The sequence below is a fragment of the Aythya fuligula genome, chromosome 11 (genome assembly GCF_009819795.1).
Source record: "Aythya fuligula isolate bAytFul2 chromosome 11, bAytFul2.pri, whole genome shotgun sequence".
NCBI classification, from domain to species: domain Eukaryota; kingdom Metazoa; phylum Chordata; class Aves; order Anseriformes; family Anatidae; genus Aythya; species Aythya fuligula.
This window is the reverse complement of record NC_045569.1, coordinates 20,618,809-20,630,211: the sequence shown is the minus strand read 5'-3', so window position 1 is coordinate 20,630,211 and position 11,403 is coordinate 20,618,809. Positions and strand designations below refer to the sequence as shown.

Below are 11,403 nucleotides of genomic sequence, written 5' to 3'. Positions count from 1 at the left end.
CTGTTCTTACCTTGTGTTTGTTCATGTGCTTAGTTCAAATAAAGGTTTGGGATCAGGAACACGGGGCTAATCCAGCTAAAAGGTTTGGGATCAGGAACACGGGGTTAATCCAGCAAAGTTCTCCATGCCCGGGTCTCTCCATACCCGGTGGCTGAGCTGCTACCTGCCTGCAGGTAGCTCAGTTAATTCCTAGCCCTTAGGAAATGCTTAATGGTGGAAAAGGAGAAAAGGGTAAAGAACCCGGCCAAATGAACCCGTTGAAAGACTAATTTCCTGAGAAGGAAATGCACTTCCAAGTCAACTGGGGAACTGGGGCAAAGGATGAAGTGGCTTGGATTTTAACCCTGGTTTGCAGCTCAGAAAGCCTCCAGTGGACTGAATTCAGTCTCACTTAAACCCCTGACTCCGGCCAAGTTCTTTGTTTTAGTGTAAATTAACTAAATAACATCAGCTTGTCCTTTTTAAGAGAAAAAAAAATATCAAAAGAAATCATAACAATAAGCTGTTTGGTGTCCTGGGTAACCTTCAGTTCTTAAACAGTGTTTTACAATATATCAAAACAGACAAATTTTTTAATGTTCCCATAAAACATATCAACAATACAAGCAGTTAAAATTAAGCTGTGTACAGAGTGCTGCAATGTCAGATGCCAGGGCGATAAAGACGTGCAAGACAGAAGGTCTGCAACCGAGTGTGTGTTTGTTTTCAGATGTGCACAAGTTCCTCTGTCTCTGTAGGTGGAAAAAAAAGGCTAAAATAGCTCTGTGCTGGTTACCCGATCAAGTGGCAGGAGCCAGAAGTCTAATCAGCCTTAGAGATCACAAACCTCAGCGAGCGGAGGTAGCGATGCAGCCTCAGTCACTAGGGAGGGAATAACTTCCCTGCTTCCAGCCAGGCACCAGCACGCAGTCTCCTGCTCACTGACCTTCATCCAGCCTCCATCCTCACCTCACTGATGGCTGCTTCACCCGGGGAGGACTTCCAGAAGAGAGCCCCACACCTCCTGCTGCAGACACTTTCACCTTTATTCCAACTTACTTGAATCCATGTTGTGTGTTGGATTATTACGGGAGAAAATGTGTGCCTGTTGGATTAAGCATTTTTCAGAAATAGTCAGAATCACATTTTACATTAACCCAAAGGAATTTGATAGACCTAAAATACAGCCAACTGCCCTGCTGAATAGGCAAGTCGCAGTTTTCTGTGACTTCTACCTAAAGTGTAAAAGATCAGCAGACTGTGAATGTGGTGAAGCACACTTTGAATACCATTGAATTATCGTGGCTGGTATTGTTGTATAGAGTTCAACATAAATTGAGACTATATTGAAGAGCTCACACAGCAAACAGGCTCAAGTTGGGCATGGAGTTCAGAGGTGAGAACCAAAGAGGGATTCCAGCCAAAAATCACCCTGAAAACCTTTTCCAGGGAAAGTCATATCATGTACATCGCGTACCTATTGAGTCTGACCCTCCTTCATATCTGCAACATCTGCACTGTTCATCAGAGCAGTAAAACCTCAGCTGAAGAGCAGGGTAGTGATGCTCTCTTAGCTTTGTTCCTAGTGGTAACAGTGGTGTCTGTGGCTTCAGGCCGGCGTGCAGCTGGTGCAAGGCCCCGGTAGAGCGGGGTTTGCACAATGTTCAGGGAGTGCAGCCGCAACAGAACAGCATGTTCCAACAGATAAATGTCCTGTATTGTTTACAACTTGACACAAAGCTTTTATTTCTTGATGTGAATAAAATGAAGTACATTGAACAGCTTTTTGAAGGCCTGTCGCCAACTGAATAAGAAATCTGGCTTGGCTACGCTGCTCCAAGATCAAACCACACTCGCTCATTTGTTGTTTAAGGTGTGCACTGGGCAGAGGGTCCGTGCAAAGGGCTGCAGGATCCGGAGGGATTATGGCAGTATAAAATGTAGTGCTATATTTTCAGTGTAGTTTTCCTGCAAGTAAGTTCACCTCAAGAGCACCAGAGAGCTTCCCAAATTCAGAAGTTAAACAAACAACTAAGAAAAAAATTAGAATAATTCATGTAAAGTTTACAGAGCTTAAATCACGTCTTGCAGATAGAGCCAGATTCCTTTCCAGTTACACATATACACAAGGTAAATAAGCTTTGCAATTATTAGCAATTATCTCTGAAGTGATTATTTTCACAGACAGAAACGGAACTACCCAAATCAGGTCAGAATACATCAGTGCCATAGTTATATTAGTTTCCTCTTTTAATGAAATAAAACTGTTGAATAAACAATTACGTTCCAGTGCTTATAAATATTAATATAAATCTTGGTCAGCTTTCAAAAGAAAGTTTGCTTTCAAAAGACTTAGTTGTCCCATAATATCTTTAACGAGCCATTGTGTTGTCACTCAAAAGTGCATCTAGTATACCTTGAGAGAGGTAATTATAGGCGAAACACGTTACACACCCGTATGATTATCAAGGAGCTCGATAACATTCCGTAGCAGTCATCTGCATCACATGCACCTCCTGTAAGGTATCAGGTAAAACCAACGTGACAGCCTCCTCGGAAGCGTCCCCAAAGCCCTCAGGACCTCTCTTGGAGGAGAAGCCATCCCCTTCGGTGGGCTGTTTGTACCGTGGAGCCCAGCCCTGGGGGAGCCACAAACACTTTTCTGTGCAAGAGGGACCAGAAGGCAGGGAGGGACAGGGGTGCCCTCAGCCACGGGGTGAGAGCTGAGCTCTTGCATGGAGATTCACTCCCCCAGGACTCATCTATATGAGCTGGACAAAAAGAGCAATTCTCTGGAGAGATCCCTTGGAGCAACACTTTCCGGATAATTATCAAAAATAGCTATTTCATTAAAATACAAAGTGTAGGCACGCCCTGGTCTCCCTCAGTCCCACATGGGGTAGGCACTTGGGTTTAGTGCAAGGACTCGGATAGCTGAGTTTTAGCCTCCTGGATGACAGCACCTGCAGGGCGAGGGCCCTGGGCTCAGCACTCGGGACGCGGCGCACAGCGCGCTCCCTCCCCTGCCATCGGGGTCTGCTTCAGGACCGAGCCAGCGGCAGGGACACTCGTACCCCCCTGCCCGTGCCTCCCCGCGTCCTCCATAAGGCAGAACCGATGAATGCCTATTGCTTTGGAAAGTATTAGCACTTATCTCCCTTCTGCAGGAAACGTTAAGATTATTTTAAATATTTCTGGTGGTGAAAGACCAACTTGATTAAAAGCGCTGCGTAATCTGTTCCCAGCTTTAAAGCTATATGTACAAAAAAACAGTGCAATATGTTTCGCTCGCGAGAAACCGTAAATAAATATTTTCTCGTGGAGCGAATGCAGATAAACCCCTCGTTCATCCCATCCACCTGCTGTTTAGGCTCTGGCCTGCGGAGCAGCACGGAGGCCACCTAGACCCGAAGCCTAGTGGCCGTGTGGCTTGTCTTTGTGCCCGGGCTCGGGCATGAAGCGGAGGGATGCGGAGCAGAGCCCGATGACGGCCAGGCCGATGGCCATGCAGGTGCCCATGGGCGCCAGGGTCTGCAGGGCGGAGGGCAGCAGCGAGGTGGCCAGCAGCCGCTCGTGGCGCTCGCTCATGTCCAGCATGATGGCTTCCATCTGGAAGTGCGTGCCCAGGATCCCGCACACGTGGAAAACCTGGTGGCTGTGCCCTGCAAGGAAGCCAGAAAACCCTCGAGAAACTCCCCCAGGTTGCACTCAAACACAGCCATGGGCTCGGCGGCCCACCTGCAAGGGAGGCGCTGCCTCCTGGCGTCACGTTTCTAAATATTTGTTCTGTTTAACAAGCAAGCAGCGCCCGCTCGGCCTGGTGGCACTCACCGATGTAGTCAAAGTGTCCTGGCGCGAGCCTCTCCGGCAGGTGAGTGGCGAAGATGAAGCAGGTGAGGAAGGCGAAGGTGGTGTGCTTGTAGTGCAGCGCGACCGCGGGCTCGGCGCAGCCCCGCAGGGCGCACAGGTAGAACTGAGCAGGAGGGCGGCAGCGGGGGAAAAAAGGAGAGCAAAATGTTCCCAAACATCCCATCAGCCGCCCCCTGCCCCGTGCCTCCTGTCCCCCCCACCCCGTGCTGCTGACCCGGTGACTCGCAGCCTTCAAAGAATGCCGCGCTTTGAGCGGCGCAGGAAAAAATAACCAAATCTCTTTTCCTGCAGGAGTTTGTTTTCCCTTTTTTTTTTTTTTTTTTTTTTTAAATAAATAAAGGTTGAGCTATTTTCCCAAGCGTTCTCAGAGCGAGACGAAGCGGCTGATCTTTCCAACCCTGCAGCAAGGAGAGGTGCGGGTGCCGGGAACGCCGCCCGCAGGAGTGCTCTACCTACCCTGTAGAAGAGGGGAATGCTGTCGAAGAGGTAGGGGTACACGAAGGCCAGGGTGCGGGACACCTTGCTGAGCCGCGGCCGCTCCACCTCCAGGAACCTGCAGGAGAGCAGAGCGGGCATCTCACACCACACAGCAGGGCAGAGCCGGCACTATTTGTCCCTGTTCCCCTTCCCAAACCGGACCTGATCTACGGCAGGGCGCACGCTGCCCGGACCTTTTTATTAAAAAATCACAAACCAGAAGGAAGCGACCGCCCTGCCTGCCTGCCTCCACCTGGAGATATGGTTTAGGATGTGCCACGAAGCAGCTTGGAAAAAACATCATTTTTGCACCATCTTTTCATGCCTGATTTTGCTGCTTTTAGCACTGCTCGTTTCCCTGTTGCCCACCAGGAGCTGGGAACAGGGCTTGGTGTTAAACACCTCCTGCCCCTGCACTTTCCAACTGAGTTCTTACTCTCAGTTTTTAATCCAAGCTGTCAGGGGGCAACAATCTTGCTTTGCAAGCATCGTTTCAGAGAATGCACGGAGAAAGTTACTGAAACCAGAAAGTAAATTAATTTGCAGTCGCATTTTTATGAAATCCCGGTTATAATGGAGCAAGAAGCCTGTTGGTTATATTCATGGCATGTATGAGGAGGAATGCATACGTCTGGATGGGGAATAATATTCTGCATTGTGTGCCACAGGAAATTAATGCTGCTGAAATGTTGGAATAGCTGAAATCACAAAATAACTGAAGACCTAGATCCCCCACAAAAAAACATTATTAAAACCAGAGGAAGGGCAGCGGAGTCGCAAGCCAGGTGCCGAGTCCCCAGCCTGCTCTTGCCACCTGAGGAGCACAACTTGGATGCAACAAGGACACCAGATCCTATCAGTATGACCCCAAAAACATGTGGGAAACCCAGCAAAGACGATCAATGCTCATCAGCTGCCAGCTTTTATCCCGTTCCTCTCCCTCTTGGCCTTCTGCCATGGCTGGTGGCTCGGAGGGAGACACCCCACCGGTGCCGAGATGCCTCCTGCTCAATTTCCACCTATTTCTGCTTTACCCCCACCACATTTTCCTGCTGTGGTTTCCCTGCCTGGCACTGCTCTCCTCTTGCCCGTTTCCATGCCCTCTCCTTTGGCCAGGTCCGAGGGGGCTGCGGGTGCCGGCGGAGCCCCCGGGCGCAGGGCCAGGCATCGGGGGGGACACAGCCCCATTGAGCCAGCACGGGGCGGCTCAGGCGGGCTCTGTTCTCCCCATGAAAAGCCCATACAGGTTTTTCTGCTTCCCTGCACGAGTCGGCGGGGAAATGCCAAGCCCACAGGCATGAAAGGGACCTTTTGTGGGGCTGCTCATCCCGCAGGGCGGGGGACGCGGGCGGGCGTTCATCTTGCAAAGGGCAGGCACCCTCATCTCGCTCCATCTGCGTGGGTTTCCCCGCTCGGGGACGCCGTGTTCCTAGGACAGAGCTTAGGGGCTCCATTTCGGGTCTGTTCCCTGCTGACACCCTGCTTCAGGGTACCCCAGCACTGCCCCAGCAGCCTTTTGCTGATTTTAGAGCTAATATTTTAACAGATTTTCTATAATGAAAATTACCCGGTCCCTACGAGCTGCAATTCTGTCACGTACCAATAACTGTGTGGTTTCGACAGAACCATACTTAAAGTTTTGGAGCTGGAAGATGCTGACAATTACATTTGCGGGTGAAGAATTAAAATAAATCCTGGTTAATCTGGAGCTGATCTCAGGTTGCTGATATTTCCTGGTGGTAAGCACCAGGGTTAGCACATGGTCAGCGGGCTTCCTTTGCTAAGCCCCTCTAATGAGACCATTAAGAGAGGCGCAAAAATAAAGAGGGAGGAAAGAGAAGGAGAAAGAAACGAGGACAAAGCACCCAGCCTCAGCTGGCACGATCCACAACGCCACCCAGGAGCCTCCCTTGGTTTTGGAGTGTTGCTCAGTACTAGCCCCAGGTGTAACCCACGGCCCAAAGGTGAGCAAATCCTCCTGCTCCCAGCACAACAGCAGCCAAAATCGTGGGACCCCCAGGGAACACCAGCAGGCACGAGGGCTTTGCACGCCCAGCCTGCAAGGATGTGCCGACCGTGAAGGATCCGGAACCAAAGTGCAGCCGGGGACCTAGCACAGCCGGCACAGCTGGAAACCATCGGAGCACTTTAAATATTTTTTAAGAGTTATTCAAAACAAATTGTCCAAGGAGGCTCAGGAGCAAAATGCCACCCACGTAACGCTGCCCGGGCTTCAAAATTAATGCAGCTGGCTGCGGGAGGTTGAGGTCCCTCCTCTGCAGGTCGGTGACACGTGGAGATCATCCTCAAAATTCAGCCCGTGCTCAGAGCCCACCTGCATGCAGGTGATGGCAGAGAACAAACGATGGCAGCCCAAGCACGGTTGGAGCTGCGCCTCCTCCTGCCACCCCACGAAAACACCTTTGGAACTTCCCAAAATTAAAGCTGCTCCAGTTGTTTTCATTCCTGTTTGCCAACAACACGGAGCAAAAATCCTCTTCTTCCCCTTCCTGAGCGCAAGGCTCAAGTGGTTACGATAGAGCCAGCAGTTCGAAAGCTTCGTTAACAGCACTAATTAATGATTCTGCTGTAGCTTTGGCGGCAGGTGAAGCAGGAGGCACCGTACCTGGAGTAGCAGGACAGGCTGGTGCTCACCACGGTGTTGAACACGGCGATGGGGACGTAGCAGTGGTGGAAGGTGCTGCTGACCCACTCGTCCGGGAAAACGTACGCTGAATATGCCAGCGCAGAGCCTGGAAAGGGAAAACATGCCCAGCGGGGTGCTGCTGCTGCTCGCCCTGCTCCCACAGGTTACCGGCTTCCCTGCCATCATTTATCTTTTATATCGTTTATTTTTTCCCTTATTCTATCTGCCTGGAGCACCACAGAGAGCCACACCATCAGGCTTCACCTGGCACCAAGCCCCAAACCCCATTTCTTTGGCTTTCGGGCCAGAAGCGCTCTCCAAAACCACCCTCTCCACACCGAAACCCCCCCGGGCTCGCTGCCCCGGGGCGTCACCAGCCACCCTTACCCAAGCTGTACATGCTGAGCGCCGCGTAATCGAAGAAGTAGCAGATGTGCCTGGCGCGGGTGGACATGGGGCTGAAGGTGTGGGCGCAGCTGGAGGCCAGGGGGTAGATGCAGCAGGTCAGCAGGTAGGCGAGGAGAGGCCACGAGTGGGGGTCCTCGGGGCCCCCCGGCCCCCGCAGCCTCCCCACCAGGGTCCACACGAAGTACCTGGGGGTGGAGGCGGTGAGCATCGTGCCCGGCGCGTCCCCTCCCCGACCTCCCCTGTCGGCACCTACCAGGCGGGCACGAAATGGGTCCAGATGTTGAGCGTTTCGTTGGTCATTTGGAAGACGCTGAGGAGGCAGGCGGCCGCCGAGCTCCGCGGAGGGCGGTACCCGCAGAGGATGCCCTGCTCCTGGTAGCCCTGCGGGGCGAGGAGAGGTGTTGAATCCTCCCCAAGGAGCAGGACGGGCAGCCGAGGTGCCACGGCTCAGGATCCGGGACCTGCAGCCACCCTGGCAGGCTGCTGCCACTTGTCAGCTCCCCAAATCCCACCCAGCCCCGGGGTTTAGGGGCAAGGGGCTCCGCTCTGACCTTAGGCACTTGGTTGATGCTGAGCAGCCGGGGTAACTTGAGGCTCAGCATCGTGTGGTGGGGACGGTGGATCCGAGGGACGACGGCGGCTCGGTGTCCTTGGGGACGAGCCCCGGCGGTGCCTCACACCCTGCCTGGACACATCGCTGCCCGGCCAGGCACCGCGTGGCACTGGGGAGGAAAAAGGATGGGGATGTGGCTGCCCCGTGAGGGCCAAGGTGATGTCCCTGTGCTCCGGACAGGTGGCCTGGGGGACACAAGCGTTCATGGGGATGTGGTCCCGAAGGGGACAGGGCAGGGACAGGTCACCACGGGGATGTGGAGGGATGTGGGGCCACAGGCAGTGCCCAGGCTGATCCCCCCAGCTGCTCCCCACCGAACACCCCAGGGGCACGGAGCAACCAGGACGTCTCCAGCACTTACCCGCTGATGGCCCCGGCAGCTCCGCCGCTCCCTTCTCCGCCTCCACCCCTGGGCTGTGAAATGAAGGTGAAAAAAGGTCCATTTGGGGCAAAGAGCAGCACCGAGCCTGCAAGCAGCACCTCTGGTGTTTGCCCTGCTTGTGCCCGTGCCTCTGCTCCCTCCACGTAACTTCAGCTTCACCAAACGGAGCCGGTGGCAGCTCCAGCACAGAGCCGCTGTGGGGTCCTGGCCCAAGCCCCTTACTGCCCTTCCCCACCCCTGGCACTGCCCTTCCCCAGCCCTTCTGCTTCCCCAGCCCGCACCCTCCCTCCGTGTGTCCCATGGGCACGGGGGGAACACCGTGGGCCACGTTCAGGGGGTGCCCAGGGAGGGCAGCGGCTGGGAGGCGGTTAACAGAAGGGAAAAAATTAACGAGGCAAGAGAGCAATAAACCTGCCACAGAATAAAGTTGGAAATGCCTTTAGTTAAAGATTAGACTTCGATCAGGACCTTCTCCTCGGCTGCTGCAGTGCCAGCGGTGCCCCAAAGCAGCCCACCTGTCCCCCGGTGTCCCCAGCAGCTCCTCACCCCGCGCAGCCCCCAGGAAACCCCCCAGGGGCTCGGTGAGTCCGGGCTCTCGCTGCTTATTTGCATTCCCCACCAGTAAAGGCCGGTCTGGCACAGAGCTCTGCCTGTTCCTGTCCCCGTGGCACGTCTGATATAAACACAAATGAGGGCGACAAAGGGACGGAACAAAAATACTTTCTCTTATCTGGGCGAAGGCGCGGGAGCCGTGCGAGCTATGCGGCGAGGTCGGCGCCCAGGCACGCCGCGGCTCTGAGGACCAGCGGGGTGCAAACTGGGGGACAAGGACAGGGAAAGGGACAGGAAAAGGGACAGGGACAGGGACAGGGGTACCCAAAGTGTCTGCACCCCAAATGGAAGGAGAAGCCCAGTGGCGGCACACCAGAGGTCGGGAGATGAGCGCAAGGTGCCCGAGAGCCTTCCCCTCAGCGCACGGGGCAGCAGCCACCACGCTCACAAGTTCTCCAAGCTGGGAGCAGCACGGGGTGCTGCAGACAGGCCTGCGGGGTGACAGTGACCTTGGCAAACCGAGGAAGTGATGGAGGAACACAGGTCCCCGGGATGGGGACTTGGCCTCTGGCAGCCGGGCTGCTCCCCGCTGTCCCCGCGGGGGCCCTCGCCCTCCGCCCGCGGCTCCCGTGCCAGCCCCAGCCACGAGCCTGTGTTTTTAAGAGCAAAATGAGTCACCCGAACGCAGGCTGCATGAGCAGCCCGGGCACACCCTGCAGTCCCATTTCTTCCTGCTGCCTGGGCTGGCGGTTTTCGATGTGGGCAGCATCGCCCCTGCGCTGTGGGCAGGGGCACGGCAGCGGCTGGCGGGACGGCCGCGACCTCTGCGAGTGGCAGCTTTCCAAGCAGCGGGTTACAAACCCTGGAGGCTCACCCAGCTCGCTGCAAACACACCCTCCTCCTCCTCCTCCTCCTCCTCCTCCTTCTCCTCCTCCTCCTTCTCCTCCTTCTTCTTGTCTTCCTCCTGCTCCTCCTCCTCGTCCCCACGGCCACGCACGAGCCCCGTACCCGTCCCTGTCACCGCATCCGCTCCGCACGCGCGTGAGCCCAGAGCCCCGCAGGAGGCAGCCGTGTATTTCAGTGGAGGGAAAAATATTTTAGCTGTTAATTATTAACTTTTACAGCTTTCTTATGGCCGCACAGGAGAGGGACCGGTTGAGCTGTAAAACAAGTGCCAGGGCTCCTTGGGGTGCTGCTCCCCGAGGTGAGCATCGCAGGACTTGCTGCTGCTGGTGTTGACTGCTCCGGCACGGAGACAAGTGAACAAGTTCAAGTACACACACAAGCTCAAGGCTGCCCCAAATTGCCGAGACTCAGGCACGTGCGTGAGCTCCTTGCAGCCCTGGCACTCCCATCCCTCCTCGTCCTGCTCGTAAAACATTTTGGGATGCAACTTGCAGGAACAGCAGCCACGAGCAGCAGCAACCAGGCGCCTCCCCGGCGGCACCACCGCTCGCCGCTCCTTCCCACCTCCAGCCGCCTGCGGCACGCGTGGGACACTCCCGGCCGCCCCGCGCACCCCACATCGCACCAACCCCAGCTTCCCCCGGCTGGAAACCCCCCACGGCCTGAGCGCAGGAGCACAGAGGACAGCGAGGAGCTGCCAAAAGCTGCTGGAGGCAGGGAAAGAGGAGCGAGCGTGCCCGTACTTACGGCGCTGCTGCCGGCAGCGGGCTGGGCGCTGTGCGAGCGCCGGAGCTGTTACTCATCTGTGTACAAACACAGCCCGCATGGCTGGGCCGGGGCCGGGCAGGCTCGCGGCGAGGGAGGCGAGGCAGGAAGGGCCGGGGAGCTCTGCCAAGAGCCGGGCTCGCAGCAGGCACCGGCGGGACGGGGATGGGGCCGGGAGGGTCCCACCCGGGGATGGTCCCCGCTGGGCGCAGGGAAGGACGTGCGGAGGTCAGCCCAGCCGGCTGCGCGCCGCGATTAGGAGCGAATTAATTCTGGCTCGTGTCTTGGTGGAACAGGAAAAAAGAAAAAAAAAAAAAAGAAAGAAACAACAAAACAAAACCGGAAATTGCTGCGGCCAAACTCTGTCGGATTGCGCCCTGGATCGGCTTCAGTGAGGCAGTGAGGAAGCAGAATAAGGGCAGGAAAAAATATTAACTCACAGGCTTCTCCATGCATCTTCGGCTCCCAGGGCCCTTTAGCACCGGAAAACACCAGAAACTTGCTTAACTGTCTCCAGGGAGACTGCAAAAGTTGAAACCGTCACGGGGATGGGGAGGGAGGTGCTACCAAGGAGAGGATCCTCGGCCCACGCCGCAGCGTCGCTGCCCTGACGGCTCCGTCCCCGCGCTGCACGGGGCTGCTCCCACAGCCACACACAAAACCCGGCGCATTTCCCCTTCCCCTCCACAAAACCTTTTTTTTCTTTTTTTTGCTGCGTCCCGGGCAGCCGTGAGCGATGTTTTAGTGGCTGAGGTGGGTTGAGGGCTGTGAATCGGTGCCGAGCGCTGCGTGGCCATTACTGGA

General features: G+C 55.4%; 1 protein-coding gene across 2 annotated transcripts; it reads right to left on the bottom strand.

Annotated features, from left to right (window-relative positions):
- Positions 1 to 554: 554 nt before the first annotated feature.
- Positions 555 to 11,160, bottom strand: PAQR5 (progestin and adipoQ receptor family member 5). 2 transcript variants are annotated; one of them, XM_032195069.1, is made up of 9 exons: positions 11,040 to 11,160; positions 8,356 to 8,408; positions 7,933 to 8,103; positions 7,635 to 7,762; positions 7,361 to 7,566; positions 6,953 to 7,079; positions 4,306 to 4,402; positions 3,811 to 3,952; positions 555 to 3,641 (listed from the first exon to the last, which is right to left on the bottom strand). In XM_032195069.1, the coding sequence occupies exons 3-9, from the start codon at positions 7,981 to 7,983 to the stop codon at positions 3,394 to 3,396; spliced, it is 999 nt and encodes a 332-aa protein (XP_032050960.1). In that variant the 5' UTR covers positions 7,984 to 8,103; positions 8,356 to 8,408; positions 11,040 to 11,160; the 3' UTR covers positions 555 to 3,393. The 2 variants fall into 2 exon arrangements, with proteins under 2 accessions (XP_032050960.1, XP_032050961.1); XM_032195070.1 differs by lacking the exon at positions 11,040 to 11,160 and adding an exon at positions 10,582 to 10,881.
- Positions 11,161 to 11,403: the final 243 nt, after the last annotated feature.